Source organism: Jaculus jaculus, chromosome 1 (genome assembly GCF_020740685.1).
Source record: "Jaculus jaculus isolate mJacJac1 chromosome 1, mJacJac1.mat.Y.cur, whole genome shotgun sequence".
NCBI lineage: Eukaryota > Metazoa > Chordata > Mammalia > Rodentia > Dipodidae > Jaculus > Jaculus jaculus.
In genome coordinates, this window is record NC_059102.1 from 258,916,095 (window position 1) to 258,935,843 (window position 19,749).

The 19,749-nt window shown below is 42.7% G+C and overlaps 1 protein-coding gene across 1 annotated transcript; it reads right to left on the reverse strand.

Moving 5' to 3' along the window:
• Positions 1-3,597: 3,597 nt before the first annotated feature.
• Il20 (interleukin 20) lies at positions 3,598-7,820 on the reverse strand. The gene is made up of 5 exons (XM_004663457.2): positions 7,674-7,820; positions 7,294-7,359; positions 7,029-7,181; positions 6,235-6,309; positions 3,598-3,675 (listed from the first exon to the last, which is right to left on the reverse strand). The coding sequence occupies exons 1-5, from the start codon at positions 7,818-7,820 to the stop codon at positions 3,598-3,600; spliced, it is 519 nt and encodes a 172-aa protein (XP_004663514.2).
• Positions 7,821-19,749: the final 11,929 nt, after the last annotated feature.

Below are 19,749 nucleotides of genomic sequence, written 5' to 3' on the forward strand. Positions count from 1 at the left end.
TTTTCTTCTGACATGGCCAGAGACAACATTAGTCAAGTGTTTTTCATGACCTGGGCATTTCATCCATCCAGCAAAGTGCAGTAGTGAAAGCATGGCTCTCCATCGCCTTCCTATGATCTACTTTACCTCTGTCATCAAGTGTGAACTTGTACAAGGGCCTCTTAGTGTTCAATTTCTTCACATGTGAAAAGGGAATAATAATCACTATCTCACTGTGCTCTTGAGCAAATGAAATGAGCAGATTTGCAACACACTTGGAACAGAGCCTGACACATAATAACTTCATCCACAAATTTGCTATCGCAAGCCTATTTAGTCCTCATGTCAACCGAGTGCTAAAGTAAAGATAAAGAAACAAGTTGTGTCATTTGTCCAAAATGGTGAAGGTCAAAGTCAGGATTTTCGTTCATGTTTCTAGGAAGACAAAGCTCATTATTTCTACCATATTTCTGAATGCAAGCTGCCAATGTTGGGAAAGAGGCCAGTAGAGTAAGAGCATGCATAGCCATACTACGGGTATTTAGTAGCACCAGGGGTATCAGGCTTCCAGCATTAAGTCTTGGTTCTGCTGTTATTAGCATCTCTGGGCATGTTATTACTTATAGATAATACTACCTTCTTCACAGGACTGTTTTAAGGATTAAATAACATAAGACATGTGAAATTCCAAATGCAGTGTTTTCCACATGGTAAGTACTAATTGTATCATTTATTTATTTATTTATTTATTTATTTATTTATTTATTTATTTGTGGTTTTTCGAGGTAGGGTCTCTAGCCCAGGCTGACCTGAAATTCACTATGTGGTCTCAGGGCAGGGTGGCCTCGAACTCATGGCAATCCTCCTACCTCTGCCTCCCAAGTGCTGGGATTAAAGGCATGTGCCACCATGCCCGGCTATGTATCTTTTAAATTTTTAAAAAATTATTTGAGAGAAAGAGAGAGAATGGGTGTGCCAAGGCTTTCTGCCACGGCAAACGAACTCTTGACACATGTTTCTCTTTGTGCAGCTGGCTTTATGTGAGTACCAGGGAATCAAACACTGGCCATCCGACTTTGCAAGCAAGTGACTTTAATAGCTGAGCCATCTCTCCATCCTTAATGGCATGAATAGCAACATTTTATTTAAAGTAATTCCCCTTATCGTCAAGGAATATATTCCGAGTCCCCTGCCCCATTAGGTTACCAAAGCTGAAGTAATATTGAACCCTTTATATAGCCATCCCTCAGTGAGGCAGATAAGCATAGGGACTACTTTAACCCCCCATGAGGGACATTTCTTGGCTTGATCAGTGAACACAGCCTTCCCCTAAACAATGCGCCTAGCAACCTGTTGGGAACCTAGAATACCACTCCCCCAAGACCCTTCATTCTTCCTTCTGTGCTCTCAGAACTTTGATTTGAATATCACTCCATCTAGCTCGTTTACCCAATGTTGGCCTAAAACTGGAATGTCCACACTACGTATTTGAAAATCACCCACAACAAGAGGTCCTAGGGCTGGAGAGATGGCTTAGCAGTTAAGGCATTTGCCTGCAAAGCCTAAGGACCCGGATTCGATTTCCCAGTACCCATGTAAGCCAGCTGCACAAAGTGGCACATGAGTCTGAAGTTCATTTGCAGTGGCTGGAGGCCCTGGCATACCTATTCTCTCTCTCTCCCCCTCTCTGTCTGTCTCTAATAAATAAATACATTTTAGAAAAAAAAAAAAAAGAGGTTCTACAGGTCTTCACAAAACCTGGAATTTCCATGAGGATATCTGATCTTTATAATCCAAGTAGCCAGCACTGTTAAGTTTCCAAGATTTCCAGGAAATTACCAAGAAATCAGTGGTTGAGTTAAAACTCAAGCTTAAAGCTCTATGTTGCTGGGTGGAAAGAGAAGCTGGGGCCTGATTGAGATAGCTGGTAGCTGCATTGACACCCATGGGACTGAGTGTGGCCCCTGGTTCAGAAAGCTGGTGATGCCTAGAGGTGAAGCAAGACGCACGGTCCCTGCTCCTTAAAGTAGGAAGTTGAGTCAGAATACCCCGGACTATAACCTGAAGTACCTCTGCCTGCAGGAGGAGGAAGTGGACAAGGGTTCTGACAGTGAGGAGCGAGAAGCTGGGCCTCATGTAAACAAAAGAGCACTGTTGCTGGCAAGGGTTGGGACCGAGTTACTAGAGGCAGGAGTGACCTAGCCACTTGTTCACCACTCTGCACTCTCTTCCCAAGTCGGAGATGTCTCCTTTTTGGCAGATATCACTTTGTTTTGACCTTCATTCTGTTGTGTTTCTGTGTGTGTGTGTGTGTGTGTGTGTGTGTGTAGACTGGACAGAATCCAAAATGGCAGGGCTTAAAGGCAGGGCTCATACCCGTCCCTGGGAAGCTCTGGAGTGACACTCTGCACCTACATGTTCTAAATCCTTATCATAGTGCCTGTGCCCATTGAAACAGGTGTTGCAATCAGGACCCTTGATGCAAGAGTATGGGAACCAGGGATGAGGGGGAAGAGAGGGGTGCTAAGAGAGCAGTGCTCAAAGCCAATGAGTTGACAGCAAGGATGGCTGAAGACCCTCACTCAGTCCCAGCCCCTTGCTGGAGGGCAGTGGTGACACCAGAGATGAGAATGAATAAGCATGGAGCTGGGAATGCACTGGCAAGAAGGACAAGGTTCTCACTTGCATCCTCCTTCCCAAGAAACAAGATGACCTGCGTGAACCAAGATGCAAGCTCATCCTCACCAGTTTCTGTCCAGAAGTGCTTTCAAATGCCAAGAAGATGTTATGCAAAAAACAACTTTATTTATGGATCATTCAGAAATCCATGTTGGGAGATATACAAGTAGAGATCTGGGTAGTTGGGTTGGGCGTGTTCAGTAAGACAGATCTCCAACTTCACATCAGGATGTCTTCTTCCACAATCCACAGGAAGTAGCCATTCATTAAAATTTAAATGTCTCATAGAACATCAACAGTGAGCAAGTACATCCTAATTTTCAATAAAAAACAACTAATCCTCTAGCCACTCTTCTAGAATTTAAAAGGTTTGTTCACTGTATGAAAATACATCACCTGCTCTAGTTGGGACAGAAACATAATAAATTTTAGAAGTCTAATGTTCAAGTACAAAAATAAATAGAAGTTCAATGGCAAAAGTAGATACACATATTAAGAAATAAATATATCCAACATTAGAAAGAATATTACAAAAATTATATAAAACTATGGACTAGAACTGAGGAGATGGCTTGCAAAGCCTGAGAGCCTGGGTTTGATTTTCCAACACCCACATAAAACCAGATGCAAAAGTAGCACATGTATTTGGCATTTGTTTGTAATGGTAAGAGTCTTTGCCAATACACACACACACACACACACACACACACACACACACACTGCAAGCAAACAAACAGAAATGTTTTTTTAAAATTGCGGTCTAAATTAAGTTATATGAAGGCATCCACATAAGACAATGAATAATAAATAACTATATTATACAGTGTGACCAGCACTGTTATATGACAAAGAGATGGTCATTTGTGGTCATGTCTCCATGGTACTAGGAACTGGAAACTCTTGGTCAGAAGAATGCTAAGCATCATTGTCCATTTCCTCTTATTTCATCTCCTCCATCCATCTCAGAAGAATGTTTAGTTCCCCCAAAGCCTTCACTACTGCTGCCTGAGGCTCAAGCTGAAAGAGACAGAATTGCACTTAGTTACTTATTCAAAGACACATTTTAGGGGGAGCACTAATAAAAATGAAAATAATATGGGGAAAATCATATGGAAAACTTACTACTTTTTAAAAAATATGTGAGAGCTGGAGAGATGGCTTAGTGGTTAAGCACTGGCCTGTGAAGCCTAAGGACCCGTTCAAGGCTCAATTCCCCAGGACCCACGTTAGCCAGATGCACAAGGAGGTGCATGCATCTGGAGTTCGTATGCAGTGGCTGGAAGCCCTGGCGCGCCCATTCTCTGTCTCTATCTGCCTCTTTCTCTGTCTGTCGCTCTTAAATAAATAAACAAACAAAAAAATTTAAAAACTATGTGGGCTGGAGAGATGGCTTAGCGGTTAAGCACTTGTCTGTGAACCCTAAGGACCCCAGTTTGAGGCTCGATTCCCCCAGGACCCATGTTAGCCAGATGCACATGGGGGCACATGTGTCTGGAGTTCATTTGCAGTGGCTGGAGGCCCTTTCATGCCCATTCTTTCTCTGTCTTTCTCTTTCTGCCTCTTTCTTTGTCTGTTGCTCTCAAATAAATAAATAAAATAAAGGTCAGTCTGTTGGGCTTGCCTCAAAAAAAAAATTAAAAACTATGTTTAACTTATTTATTTGAGAAAGAGGCGGGGGGGGCGGAGAATGGGCACACCAGGGCCTCCAGCCACTGTAAATGAACTCCAGACACATGCACCCCCTTGTGCATCTGGCTTATGTGGGTCCTGGGGAATTGAACCAGGGTCCTTTGCTTTGCAGGCAAACACCTTAACTGCTAAGCCATCTCTCCATCCCCAAAACTTACTACTTTGTAAGGTAATAAAAATACATAATTTTTTTAAAAGAGACATTTGCTTTATAGTCAACCTTCTCTCTTATTGGTAGGTCAGCTAGGGATTATGAGAACAGTATTCTTTTCATGATAGAGAGCTTGAAAGAAATGAGAGAATTTTAGACTGGAGAGATGGCTCAGAAGTTAAAGGTATTTTCTTGATGACACAGGTTCTATTCCCCAGTACCCATGTAAAGCCAGATGCACAAAGTGGTGCTTGGAGTTGATTTGCTGAGGCAGGAGGCCCTTGTGGGCCATATTCTCCCACTCGAACCCCTTCTTCTTTCTATCTCACTCTCATAAATAAATTAATTAATTAAAAAAGAAATGATATAATTTCAGGATCTCACAGGAAGAAGGGAAATCATTCAGTCCATCACATTGGGCTTACTTAGGGAAACTGAGGCCTAAGAAAATAGCATAGCTGGAGTTACATCTTAAGCCTCCTGAGTTACAGTGATTTCTTTAGGAAGTGTGTGTGAGTGAGTGAGTGTGTGTGTGTGTGTGTGTGTGTGTGTCCCACTATGTAATTCTTTTTTTGTTGTTCATTTTTATTTATTTATTTTTGAGTGTGACAGAGAGAGAAAGAGACAGAGAGAGAGAGAGAGAGAGAGAATGGGCGCGCCAGGGCTTCCAGCCACTGCTAACGAACTCCAGATGCATCCGCCCCATTGTGCATCTGGATAACGTGGGTCCTGGGGAATCGAGCCTCGAACCAGGGTCCTTAGGCTTCACAGGCAGGCGCTTAACCACTAAGCCATCTCTCCAGCCCTGTAATTCTTAATAAATACTGACAGTGCCAAACATTGAACATTGAGATTCAGAGGTGAATGGTTCCCTCACTACCTACAAAGATATCTTAGTTGAGGGATGGACACAGGCAGGAGCAGAAGCTGAAATGCAATATGGTAAATAAATGACAGAGTCCCTGCAGGATGACAAGATCACTGCCTGCTCTGGGAGGAGGAGCAGCCAATGCCTTCCTGGAGGCAATGCCTAGAGTGAGTCTTAGAGAAAGAGGAAGCATGCTAGTCAGTGAGAAAACCTCCTGGAAGATGAGCAAAGACGCAGAGGTACAGCAGGGTGTTGGGGTGGGGGAGGTGACAATGTGAATGAGCGTTTTTATTAAATTTATTTTATTTTGTTTCAGAAAGAACAAAAGGCAGACAGAAAGAGGCAGAAAGAGAGAGAAAGACAGAGAGAGTGAAGGAATTGGTGTGTCAGGGCCTCAGCCACTGCAATCAAACTCCAGATGCCTGAGCTACCTAGTGGGCGTGTGCAACATTTCACTTGTCTCACCTTTGTGCTCCTGGCTTACGTGGGATCTGGAGAGTCAAACATGGGTCCTTAGGCTTCATAGGCAAGCGCCTTAACTGCTAAGACATCTCTCCAGCCCATGGGTGAGTCTTTTTGAACGTCTACATAAGTGTGTGAATGTTGGACATCTATTGTGACACTTGGGGTGATTGAGATGCCATTGGAGTCTTTGTGGAGGTCATTGACATTTCTTCTTAATCCTCCAGCATCAAGAAAGAAAGAAAGCATCCTTCTGGAACCTGAATGGATGTCTCCTAGGTCAAATGAGGCCCATGTGACCTCAGTAGGCTACAGGATTTCTACCAACGTGAATATCCCTCTCATTCATGTATAAACTCAGTTCCAAAAACACCCCCATTCCAACCCATGCCAACAGTTCATATACCTCTTCAAAGTGATGCAGAATTTGTCTGTATTTCTCTGTTGCTTCTTTCCCACAGTGGCATGTCATATGATCATGCTGTAAAGGGCCCAAAGAATAATAGGTTTTATTTAAAATTCTGATTTTCTGCCCTTACTACTGAAATGAGCAAGAGGTATTTCTATTTCACCCTCAATCCTGTCGTCATTTCTGTACAAAAGTCCTTTTACACCTCGTCATTTGGGATCATTGAACTTTTCCATTGGATAGACAAGGAAGCCAGCTGTCCATCCTCGCATGTGGGGCTCATTGTAGCTTTGTAGAAAGAGGTAGTCCTGAACGGCTCTCAGTCACCGCCCCACTGGCCCACTCACCCTAGCTCCTGTCTAGGAGGCTCATCTCACAGAAAATCTGAGCCCCGATCGGAAAAGACAATTTGATTCTTAGGTCCTCTCAGATCGTGTCCTGAGGTCAAACCCAATAGCCTGTTGAGGGATTACATGACACAGGATGCTCTAGTGGAATATGGCTTTAGGACACACCATCTACAGAAAAGTCTAATATATGGATAATAGGCCATTAGTATGTACATTGAAAGCTAGTATTTTCTTGTTCTTTAAACCTTTCAATGTACTTTTTGGATAGAGCAATACATTGATAAAAATTGTGTCTGAGGAGTCACATGGCTCAACACAGATCATTAGTACTTTTGGACTCAGTTTCTCCACACATTCAAGGAGGTAGGTAAGGAAGAGAGCTTGGTTGCTAAAGCAGTGAAGCTATGTGCTCACATGGATTCTGTTACCCAAGGCTCTTACACAAATCCCGAGGTCCTTCTTGATGGTAAGAAAGGAATTGGCGAGATTGCTGATTATCCGTAGGGTATGGTGGTCAGAGGTCTGGTAGTTTTTGAATACCCTGTCCAAGTAGAGTCTCAGCAAATGACGGAGGAGGCAGCATCTATCTGAAGGCTTCAAAGAAGACAAACATTTTGGTGGGAGAAGGGGAAAGGCACGGGCAAGACAAAGGGATGGGGCTGTTCTCGTTTCATCCTCCCAGAGCTCATCTGGACGGAGTCCGCACCTTTGTGTCTTGCAAAGATCCCGTGTTCCTTAAGATTCTCATGTCAATGTTCTCGTCTCTGGCTTGCTGCATGGAAGAAAGTAGGGCAAGAAAAGACAGGTCAGTGACAGCTTCTTAGATATCAAAACCTCTCATCCTTTCCCTGCCAGGGCCCAGTGGGTGGCATCTCTTTCTACACATTTTAAAATTGTGAGGTACAAGTATCTCTTGGAATGCATCAACCTGGACTGGAGTCCCCGGCTTGTTTCTTTGCATGTGCACACTGCCAAGGCTGCCTGGGGAAGACAGACAGACAGACAGGACAAACGGACAGACACACACACACACACACACACACACACACGGAAGGAAGCAGACAGGTAGATGCTTCTTTTACATACCACGCTGTCCCGAATCTCAGAAAATACATTTCGAATGGCCTGGAGGTTTGCGGTGATCACACAGCTTCCCAAACGGAGAGTCCTGAGCTCAGCAGAAGGTGTCCAGAACAGAAAAAGCACAGCCAAGAGAAGACTGAAGGCTTTCATCTTGGGCCTGGAATCCCAAGAGCACAAGAGCTAGAGGTTCAAATGAAAGATCATGGCTTACTGATTTCTCCAGACCAGCCACCAGGGATATGCTATCCCCAAGCATCCGCTGGGAGGAAACTGAGCAAGCAGTCTTTTTGGGTTCAAACAGTGCTGCCCATTCACCCAACTTATAAGAAAAGCGCTGTAAAAAGCAGCTCCCTGTGCCTGATGAGTGCTCCGAGCAGGTGAGTACCCCGGATCCCGACTCCTTTACTCTCTTCCCATCCCCGTTCCACTGTCCCTCCCAGCAGATAAGGTCTGGAGCAGCAGCACTTGCAGTGAACATTCATTTCAGGAGAAATGTCAAAACTTGTCCTGGAGGAATTGACGTAGACAGCTTTCAGTCCAGGATGCCATTACAGCGCACTCTGTGGATCCCTTAAACCCACAGGGAAACGGGAAAAACAGAGTCTCACAGAACCTGTGGCCCTGACACCAAAATCACTAGGGGGAAAACTGAAATTTATAGGCACCTGCAGGGCAGAGGAGCCTAGCTCTGCTTTACATTGGTCTGAGATGAGATCAGAGTGGTTCTTTGAAAATAACATGTTCATTACAGTCCCAAAGGCAAATACAAAGTCAGTTATTTCATAATGCCAGAGAAAGACAATTGACTGAATTCCACTCCCCAAGTCCCTTCAGAGGAGCCTAGAGGCTCCATGCGCCCTCTGAAGAAGGACTATAGTGGGATACTCCTAGGATGGATCCCAGAGCAAACTCTCCTTATCCAGCATCTCAAGCCAAAAGAAAAAGGAGGAGTACAATGAAGAAACCAGGGTGAGGCTGCTCAGTCAAAAAGACAGCTTATGGTGTCTATTGAGTTTAAGAGGTAATAAGAATGGTTGGACTAGAAAGATGGCTTAGTTATTAAGGAGTTTGCGTGCGATGTCCAAGGACCCAGGTTTGATTCCTCAGTGCCCATATGAGCCAGATGCACAAGGGGGTGCATGTGTCTAGAGTTCATTTGCAGTAGCTGGAGACCTTGGCACACCCATATTTTCTCTCTTTCTCTCTCTCTAATAAATAAAGTAAAATAAAAAATAATTGAGGGGCTGGAGAAATGGCTTAGAGGTTAAGGCACTTTCCTGCAAAGCCAAAGGACCCAGGTTCGATTCCTCAGAATCCACGTAAGCCAGATGCACAAGGGGGCACATGCATCTGGAGTTCATTTGCAGGGGCTGGAGGTCCTGGTGCACCCATTCTCTCTCTCTCTCTCTTTTGCTCTCTCTCTCCCTCTCTTAAATAAATCAAAATAAAAATTTTTTTAAAGAAATGAGAATAGTCTAGGGTAAGACAAGTAAAGCTCACCTGTGCTACCATGAAAGTATAAGTTTTGACATTTTGCCTGAAATGTCTTCTTCTATCAACTCACTGCAAAGGCTACTGCTTCAGACCTCATCGCTAGGTGGTGACTCTGTGCTGGGATGGGGGACAGACTATTTTAATGCAACATCAGAATTAATGAAAAGCAACCAGTGTAGAACAAAATATCAAAGCCTTTTACTAAGGACAGAATCTACCAGGATCATGCCATGCTATTGGAACAGAAGCAATAATATATACATTGTTTTTTTGAGCTAGTGTTTCACTGTAGCCTAGACTGACTTGGAACTCTGTAGTCCCTTGTATCAAACTCAAGAGGATCACCCTACCTCTGTATCCCAATGCTTTATACTTTTAACAGTTAACATTTCCTCAAAGTTAAGTATTAAATACATTAGTGATGAAAATATTATTGATTGGATTTTGTCCCTTAAAACTAGTAAAGTAAAATTATAAATTTCTTTTGGAAATTAATTAATAATAAATTAAATAAATAACTTAAATAAATATTCAAATGTAAACTCATGTTGAGAGTTGTAATAAAAACTAATTTTGGGGACTGGAGAGATGGCTTTGTGGTTAAGGCACTTACCTGCAAAGGACACCAGTTCAATTCCCCAGGATACACATAAGCCAGATGCACAAGAGGGTGCATGAATCTGGAGTTCATTTGCAGTGGCTGGAGGCCCTGGCATGCCCATTTTCTCTCTACCTATCTACCTCTTTCTCTCTCTATTGCTCTCAAATAAATAAATAAATAATGCAGATGGGTACATGTCTTTCCTTTTCTCTTGGTTCTATGAATTTGGTACAATACTGAAATCATTAGCTTAGTTTTCCTATGTGCCAGGCTTAAGATAGCCATGTTTTATATTCACAACCACCTAAAATAACGCTAAATTTAGAATCAAGAATGATAATACATTTAAAAAAGAAACTTGGAAATATCTGAAGGAGCAATGAGTTTGGTAGGAAGAGAGGCATATCCAAAACCCCTGCTCTACATGTTTCATTTTGTGGAGGTTGTTCCAGTTTGTTCAGAACTGAGGGAGTTTATCAATATACAGGAATTTTGGAAATGGGAAGTCACAAGTAAACCAGAATTAGTTGGGCACTGCTTGGACATATCAACTCACCTGTCTGAGTTTTATTTCTTAGCCCCAAACTGGTGATTGTTAAATTTACTCTAACACCTGTGTTGAATTAAAATAAAATATGATTTATACATCTTGCACACAGGGAGTGATTAATTTTAAGGAGAGATTGACACTAGCTGCATTGAACTTGGGAGTCTATCATCAGTTCAGCACTTGGATCAGCATTTGTTGAGCACCCACTGTCCTGAATGCTGTGCTAGGTACTGGGGTACAAAGATAAACACAACAATTACTGGCCCTCTAAGAGATTTCATCATCATAGAAATGTTCCTTTGGATATAGCCTTCAACATATCTGGATACATGGTTGGGTTGCTTGGGATAATCTCCAAATCATGCAGGAAAATCTCTTACCTGCACTCAGGAAGGTCTGCTGCTTCTGGTCTCCTAGGAGTCTGTCTTAAGGTGAGAAGCTTCCAGTTGCTTATATATGAGCCACATGAAATGTCCTAGCCCAGGTGAAGGCTGGAACTCCCTTGTAATTTTTCTAGTGGCATTGCATTTAAGTCCTGAGGTACTTCCTTCTCCTTCCAAGAAGCACTGCTGGAGGAAATAACTGGTTGTAGCTGTGAATAAAGGCTCTGCTTCCTTCTAGCTCCATATCCTTCCCTCTGGGTAAAATGATAGTTGTACAGAGAATGTCTGAATTACATAACAGGAAGAGGATTCCTGGTGATGTCTCCACCTTCTCCACCCAGTTCACCTTAACCAAGGTCTTCCCCAGCTCCAGACATGTGGGCTCATTCTTGCTGAATCTCCCTTGCTTTTGCTATTCCTACCACTGCTGTCCAACATGGCTACCTGGGGGTGGTTCCCTCCATTCATCATTAAAGAAGAGACCCAAATCCCTTTACTGCACAAATTCCTGAGCTACCCTGACCTCCACCAAACCACACTTCACTGCTGTCCAGTAGAGTTTCCTGTAGTACGTGAGAATATCTGATGGTGTCCTCTGTTGGTGGGTGTTAGAATTTGCTCCCCATTAGAACTAGATTTTCTAGACAAAAACTAGCTCATCACATAGGACCACAGTTGCAGGCAGGGCTAAGTTCAAACACCCAAGTGGAGAAGAGACAATGCTTTGGAAACCAGCAAGATAGTAGAGACCATCATAAGGTCTTCAACTTTTTTTTCCTACTCAGTAGCTAAAACTCTGAAATCTTATATTTCACTCAAGAAATTCTACAGTTCATAGGGTGACTTTCTCACATCATCTTACTTTCCTGGATTATAGCTCACAAATCTGTAAAATAGAGCCACAGACTAGATAACACACCAAGTCCTCTTCAAGTATGATCTTCAATGGTTCTTTCCTTCTTCACCTTCTGGGTTAGAAAATTCTTTTAAAAAAAAAAACAAAACACTTTTTAATGTGTTCCCAAAGTTTCCTGAAAGTGAAGAAAATTACTTCACTATAATGCTTGATATGTGGGAAAATGTGTAACTATGTCATCTATATGCTACTATTTTAAATTCATATCTATTCTCTACATTTCTGCTAAGTAAACAATTTTCCATGATTATCAATAAGTATAATTTAAACAAAATTTGAAAGTGTAATAAGAATACTTGAAATCAAGATTTTCAGTAAATCTAGATTTGCATAACATACTTTCATACATGTCACCATTACAATTCCTTTGTTTGAAGCTATTTGTAGTGGTTGATTGAGCTTAGCTATTCATACAAAATTCTAATTTTATTTTAATAATTGAATTTCCACATCAAAAAACTTTCCACTTTTCTATAAAAGAGAGAGATAATTGGTGTACCAGGGCTTCTAGCCACTGCAATGGAGCTCCAGACACATGTGCCACCTTGTGTTTCTGCCTTATGTGGGTTCTGAGGAGTCAAACCAGGTTCTTAGGTTTCACAGGCATGCACCTTAACTGCTAAACCATCTCTCCAGCCCCAAAATATTTTTCTTTCTTTTCTTTTTTTGAGGCAAAGCCTCATTTTTTTCCAGACTATGAAATTCACTATGTAGCCCAGGCTAGCCTTCCACTCAAAATGATCCTCTTACCTCAAAAGCTGGAGTGCTGAGATTATAGGTTTAATAGATTCAAGCTTCCCCTGGCTTAAAAATTCTCTTAAAATCCACTAACAAGATCCAATAGCACACTCAATATACACAAGGTTCAGCTCATCTGCTCTGCAGAACTGCTCCTTACCTTCCCCTCCTTTCCCATTGTCCATGGCATTATTGATTCTTCCTTCTTTTTCACCTCAACTTTACACTATTTTTACCTTTTGTGCCTTTCACAGACAAATTGCAACTTTTTGGTTTCATATCGGTATGTCCTGCTATAGCTAGAATACCAGAGTTTATAATACCTGTTACCACAAACTTCAATGAACAAAGACAAGAACTGAATCTTAAAAATATATATATATATTGGCAATTTTAATATATGAAAATACTACAAGTTGGTCCTATTGGCATCAGGTTATCCTCTTAATACCTCCTCTCCTCTGCCCTGATTCCACGGAGGGTCCTTCTCTGTGGGAGTATTGGTAGTCACTCGAGGTCAGAGATGCACCAGTCAGACATTGAATCTTTAAACTGAGCTACAGTCAAAAAGCCAGCAATCTGGGAAGACAGAGGATTGCCATCCCCAAACTGAGCTTTCCCCTCTCATCCCCACTTAGCATGCTTTCTAGGGAAGGAGAACAAAATCTGTGAACCATTATTCTAAATTAGTTTTGTCCCTCTGCCCAGGTGGTCAGCCTTATCACTAAGATTCGTGGTATTGTTACTTCTTTTTTATATTTTATTTATTTATTTGCAAGGAAAGAGAGAGGGAGAGAGAGCGAAAGAGAATGAATATGGGTACACCAGGGCCTCTAGCCAGTGCCACAAACTCCAGATGCATACACCACTTTGTTCTGGGGAATTGAACTCAGGTTGTTAGGCATTGCAGGCAAGCACCTTAACCAGTGAACATCTCTTCAGCCCATATTATTACTTCCTATTATCTCCTAATTATCGTCTGTCTGTGTGGTGAAGTTCATACACTCCTATAACCATCCAGCCTAAATTCATCCAGAGCACTAAGTTAAAGGTAATTCACCCTGTTAGAAGTGTGCATGAGCTGAGCTTTTTGGATTCCTGGAGATTCCTTTCTACGGTATGAAGTACAAATGTGCTCTGATGATGTAGAATACAAAGTGCCCTACCCACTCCCTATCCCTCATAGTCTCCCTTTGTCAGTAGTAACTCTTATATCTGTGAGAGTCATATCATATGAAAGATGGAATCCTGATGCCATGCAGATAGTTCATTACTAGCATGACTTCTTATCAGTAAAGGAATTTTCTGGCATAAAAGCTGTGTACAGGGGTCGGGGAGATTGCTCAGTGACTAAAGGCACTTTTTGCAAAGTTGCTGGCCAGAGTTCAATCCTTCAATACTCATGCTAGCTGGATCCAAAGCGGCACATGTGTCTGCCATGCCCAACAAGCCTATGGCAATGGGCGGCAGAGCCAAGAGAATCTGAAAGCTCATGGGCCAGCTAGACGGTTGCACATGAAAAACAAAACAAAAATCAATGACGAGGGAGACCCTGTGTCAAGCAAAGGGATAGAGAAGACAAACACTCCAAGGCTGTCCTCACGCCTCCACATGTGTATGCCATAGCACTGGTGAGCCTCCCCACACACATGCCCCATGCTTATGCACATCCCTCCACACACACCGTACCATCCCTCCACACACATGCAAACACAGACACATAATAAATAACAGTGAAAATAATAAGCTGTGTACACCAGAGCACACCACATGCCACAGCAAGCGGTTATATCAAGAATGAGAGGGCTGGAGAGATGGCTTAGCGGTTAAGTGCTTGCCTGTGAAGCCTAAGGACCCCGGTTCGAGGCTCGGTTCCCCAGGTCCCACGTTAGCCAGATGCACAAGGGGGCGCACGCGTCTGGAGTTCGTTTGCAGAGGCTGGAAGCCCTGGCGCGCCCATTCTCTCTCTCTCTCCCTCTATCTGTCTTTCTCTCTCTGTCTGTCGCTCTCAAATAAATAAATAAAAAATTTAAAAATAAAAGAATGAGAAAACAAAGTAGAACTAGGAAGTCTTCCCTGAGCCACAAGGTTAGAAAAGACAGGTTGAAATGGAAGAAATCTTTTCTATTTCTCTCTCCATTTTTTTTTATTGCAGAGACAATTTTATAAACTATCTTAACCTTGTGGCAGATCTAAATAGTTTTCAGCACATCCTGCAAAAACACAAGTGCTGGTGGATGCGATTCTTGTAATATCTCCTCTCCTACCAACCTGAGAGGCTCCTGCTCATCTTGCTAGGATAATAATGCTTGGGTGACCACCGAGTAGCATCTTTACTTGTAACTGTGTCTTATTTATGCTGGGTCCTAGACCATGAGCTCCAGAACTTAATTTATGAGGGGACCATGAAATCCCTGGACAGTGTTTTCTCTAGTGAGGACTGAACAATCTACAGATCTTCTAAGTCAAAGAATTCTATTCCAAAGGCAAGAACATCCCTGATTAATGATACTACCCCTTCTGAATCAGAACTGGAAGTGACACTCAGTACATACAGTTCCATTTCCTCCTTTCGTAGATGTGGAAACTATAGTTCAAAGAGATAGAGTAACTTGCTATAAGGTCACCACACTCGTGAAAAACAGACTGAGAAGTAGAAGTCAGTTGGGTTCAGTCCACCCATGCCATTCTTAACCCTTTATAAGTGCCTCTTCCACTGTAAAAAGTTTCCCTTTAACTATGAGACTTGGAAAGGAGTGTTACTTTCCTTGGAACTTCTAGCAGAGGAAATGCCTTCAATGGAAAGAACACAGAGGACATTAGCACTATTGATGATCCAGTGCCAACAGCAGAAGACCCAATTCTAATACTACTTGCCCACCAACTTTTAGTGTGACCTTGGAGTGACACAAACAAGTTCTCATACCTTTAAGGTACTTGGTGTTTCATCAATAGAATGATAATAACTCCTACTTCCTTGCATGCCTGGATCCTTGTGTTGGCAGGAGGAATGTTTATACAAATGTTGAAGTAAGCTGCAAGGTGATTTTTATCACTCCAGTATCTGATAGAATAGATTTTAAATGGCAGTGTTTCAATGAACATTTACTAAACACCTACTCATGTGAAAGACATTGTGTTGAATGTGGTGAGGATTACAGGGGTGTTCCAGTCATGTCTCTGGCCTCTAATTGCTGACAGAGACTTAGGATTGGGCATGAACCACCACCAAGGAAGTCGATCCTGAGTGTACAGAAAGTGCCAAGGAGCTCAAAGGAGGGACCCATCCCATACTGTGTGAGATGAGCTTTGGAAGCATGGCGAGCATGGAGATGGGAGAAGATGCCGGAGAGCACAAAAAGGGATAAAGAGCATTCAGGAAGGGGAGGGGTTGCCATCTCAGCGTTAGGTGTCCACCTCTTTCTGGGGTCCAAGTGAGGGAGCTGTACCCTTTCTTTCCTCCATTTGGCATGTCTGATAAATTTTGGGGGCTGGTTTTCCTTATATGATTTTGATATACCCATGTGTTCATACCTATAGCGCTAATTTACCTCGATTAAGTTTTGAGGGTGGCACCAGCTCTACCCCAGGAATAAGTCTTGTATGAGTCTGTTCCACATGAGTGGTCCTGAGCAGATGCTGCTGCTCAAGTGTCCACTGAGATTTTGAGTCAAATTCCATCTTCAAAATGGAGATAACAGCTGCTTTAAAAAAAAAAAACAACAACAAAGGGGTGTCTGAAGAGATGGCTTAGTGGATAAGGAGCTTGTCTGTGAAGCCAAAGGACCCAGGTTCAATTTCCCAGAATCCATATAAGCCAGATGCACAAGGTAGTCATGCATATGGGGCTCATTTGCAGCAGCTGGAGTCCCTGGTATGCCTATTTTCTCTCTCACACAAATACATAAATAAAAATGGAAAAACATTTTTTAAAAAAAGCTGCTTGTAAAGTGGAGTTTCTCAGGGCAGGGCAAACTGGTGTTAATACAGTGTGGGGTAACCTATGGCAGGGCGCAGTCTGTCATTAAGAGGTTACTTACAGAACTGTAAATACTTACAGAACCTCAAAGCAGCAAGGTCACCTTAAAGACCCCTCCTCTTGGATGCCGGCCTCATGGAAGCTGCATCATGGAAACCCACTTTCAGTTAATCTTCTACTTCCTATGTCCTCCTGTAGCTCCCAGATCACTTATAGGTGAGGCAGAGGTAGAAGCAACTAGTGGCTAAAATCCTAGGTGAGGGTGTCATGACCTTTCACCTTCTGTGAGGGAGAGCCAAGTGCCATAAGCATAGCACAGCTATCATTATTCTTCTTATTTTGTTGCCATGACTACCAAGACACGGTATCTGTACTGCAAGATGACAATTGGATGAACACTATACACCTGGTGGAAAAGCCAAACTACATACAGCACTGGGTTTCCCAAGTTGGAAATATGACTGTACTTCAACAAGCAGGATGAGCATGCTAAGGAATGGGAATTAGAACTAGGAACCTAGAAACCTCAGTTGTAGCCCCAGCCTTGCCTTCTGCCCCTGGGTGCTACTGAGAAATTCCCTTCCCTTCCTACTTTGCAAAGTGTGGGACAATAAACCAAATAACTTCTCAGGTCTCTTTCAACTGAGCTTTCTTGATTCTATAATTCTCAGTTTTCTTCCTGGCCAATAGGAAACCACTGAAGGATTTCTGGATCAGGGAGAGATCTTGTGAAAGCTGAGTACGGAATATGAGCTGTCAAGAGCAGCAAAGGCTTGGCTCATTGTTAGTTCTCAAGTGCAACCAATGGAGGATGCAGCCACGGTGGAGACGTCAAGCATATATTCCATGTGTACATCAAGCCAACGTGACAGATAGGGGTTTCAAAACTGGAAGTGAGCATCAAACCCATGTTAATGTCATTGTAAAGATATGCTGGGCAGGATGTGAGGGGGATCTGGCTGCAACTTCTGTCACCCCGTGGATCTCCAGGGTTGATTCAGCTGATCTGGCTGGCTAGGTAGGCTAGGCTGGGCAGAAAGAACAGAAGAACTGTTTCTTCTTAAGGAACATACTCGGGATCCCAAGAAAGCCTATTTGGTGGCAGGAGACAATTTTCTAGACACCAAGAAGAAAGTCCAGAGGTTCCTTTTCCCTGCACCAGGTCCCAAATTGGCCACCCAGGATTTTCCCTGTCTGTAACATCACAGGTGCTGACATCCAGGTTTCCTGCCCAGTTGCATCACTTTGCATGGAAACACACAGGCCTTCAGGTTCTGTTGGAGGAAGAACCTCTGCTCACAGGATGCCTGGGCAGGTAGAGGTTTTTGCCACTCCCAAGCCTGGATACTGGAAATGGTGCTGAGGCCTCTGCTAACATCCTGAGAGGTGGGCGGAGTGGGGAATGCCTGAGGTAGCTGACTATCTGTTCCCTGATCTCACTGCTGCCAGCATGAATGATGTCATTTCCTAATCCTATGTCTCTATAGAATGTTTGATTCGACCAATTCAATTTGCTACCATCCTTCATAAATCTATGCATCCTTCCCCTGACATCACTGAGTCCCCAAAGCTGACTAACTCATCTCCCCACTCTGGAAGGATATTGCCCTAGACATGGGTCAGGTTCAAAACTTCATGTGAGGGCTTGAATGCAGTTTCTTCACCTCAGAGAACAAAGATTTACTCAGGTCTTTTCCTTTTAATGTTCCAGGCACAGTCACTGGGCTGGATCCATTCAAGGGGTAACAAAGTGGTAAAGACAATGGTCTTGGGATCCATATAGTGCTGGAGCTCTTAGTCTGGAAGAACATAGTTATGAAAAAAACCTGCATCTGTGCATTAATCTTCAATCAAAATTGAGCATTTTCTTCAATTATAAGGCTAAGCAACTTACAAAAATCGCCATACATTAGCAGTATAAATGACTTTGTTCCTGATGAAAATTACAAATGTTGGAGCTGGAGAGATGGTTTAGTGGTTAAGGTGCTTGCCTGCAAAGCCAAAGGACCCCGGTTTGACTCTGCAGGACCCACGTAAGCCAGATGCACAAGGTTCTAGAGTTCGTTTGCAGTGGCTGGAGGTTCTAGCATGCCCATTCTCTTTCTTTCTCTATCTCTTTCTCTCTCTTTCAAATAAATAAATAAAATTTATTAGAAAATTACAAATGTTTTATATCCTATTATAGTGCCTTTCAGATATCTCAAAATGTCATTTATACTCACCACTGCTTATAAATGCTGCTGATTCATGTTAGTTAATATATTAATAAAGAAATATATAACTCTATTTCCATATTCTGATAGCTGCATTTTAGTATTATTATGTTCATTTTATTTTATTTTATTTTTTTTAATTTTTTGTTTATTTATTTATTTTTTAATTTTTAAAATTTTTATTAGCATTTTCCATGATTATAAAAAAAAATCCCATGGTAATTCCCTCCCTCCCCACCCCCCACACTTTCCCCTTTGAAATTCCATTATGTTCATTTTATAATTCTATCTGTTTTATGTATTTAGAAATATTATTCTGAGTAGAGTTTCTAAGTATGGTATGGCAAAGAAATCCACAGCACACAAAGGGTTAACAACCTTTGATGCAGAGGTGGAGGCACAGATCCTAAGGTGTGGTGGCAATCCCACCCCCAGGTGTGTCACATGGTCTGAGAAGAGTCTCTTTATGAGAATGGCAAGAGGGATTGCCATCAGGACTTTCCTAGAAAAACTCAGAGCCTGTGCTCCTCATAAACATTTGGGTGGGGGAGGGGTTGAGACTACTGCCGAGGGTGTTGTCTGAGAAGGTTTCTTGAGAAAGTCTTGTTTGAGCAAAGCCTACAAGGATTAAAGGCTCCTGGGAGCTTTGGGGGATAAAGAGACTGGCAGGGTAGGAAGAGCGCATATTCCTTGAAGCAAGAAAAGCTGGAACAAAATTCCTGAAAGCAGAGAGCACTTATACACCTTGAGGGGCACTGACCCCATGAGAGTGGGGGAAGGTCAAGGCAAGGACTGAAGATGGTTGAAAAAGGACCCAATTATAACAAATTGCATGCATCCTAATTACATAGCACGACTTTGCATTCCTCAATACCATGACTGTTTACTCTTGGTGGCCTGCTTTGAATCACACACATCCCATAACCTCCACAGACCTGCTTCCTGATGTGTTTCCCTACTTTAACTCACAGTGCTTTCACATTAAACACACCGTGAGACATCTGGTTGCCTCACCATGACCTTCGCTTCTTCTTATTGCTAGCTGTGGAAGTGTTTGGAGGTGTTAGATTACTAACCTTCCAAAGGACCTGGTCTCACCCCCTTCAGCCTGTCTTGCTCTCCCTCTCTGCAGACAGCAAGGGGATAACAGGAAGCAGAGGCAGGGCAGCGGGGTTAGAGGACAGCCCCTCTGTCTTTCTCTTTGA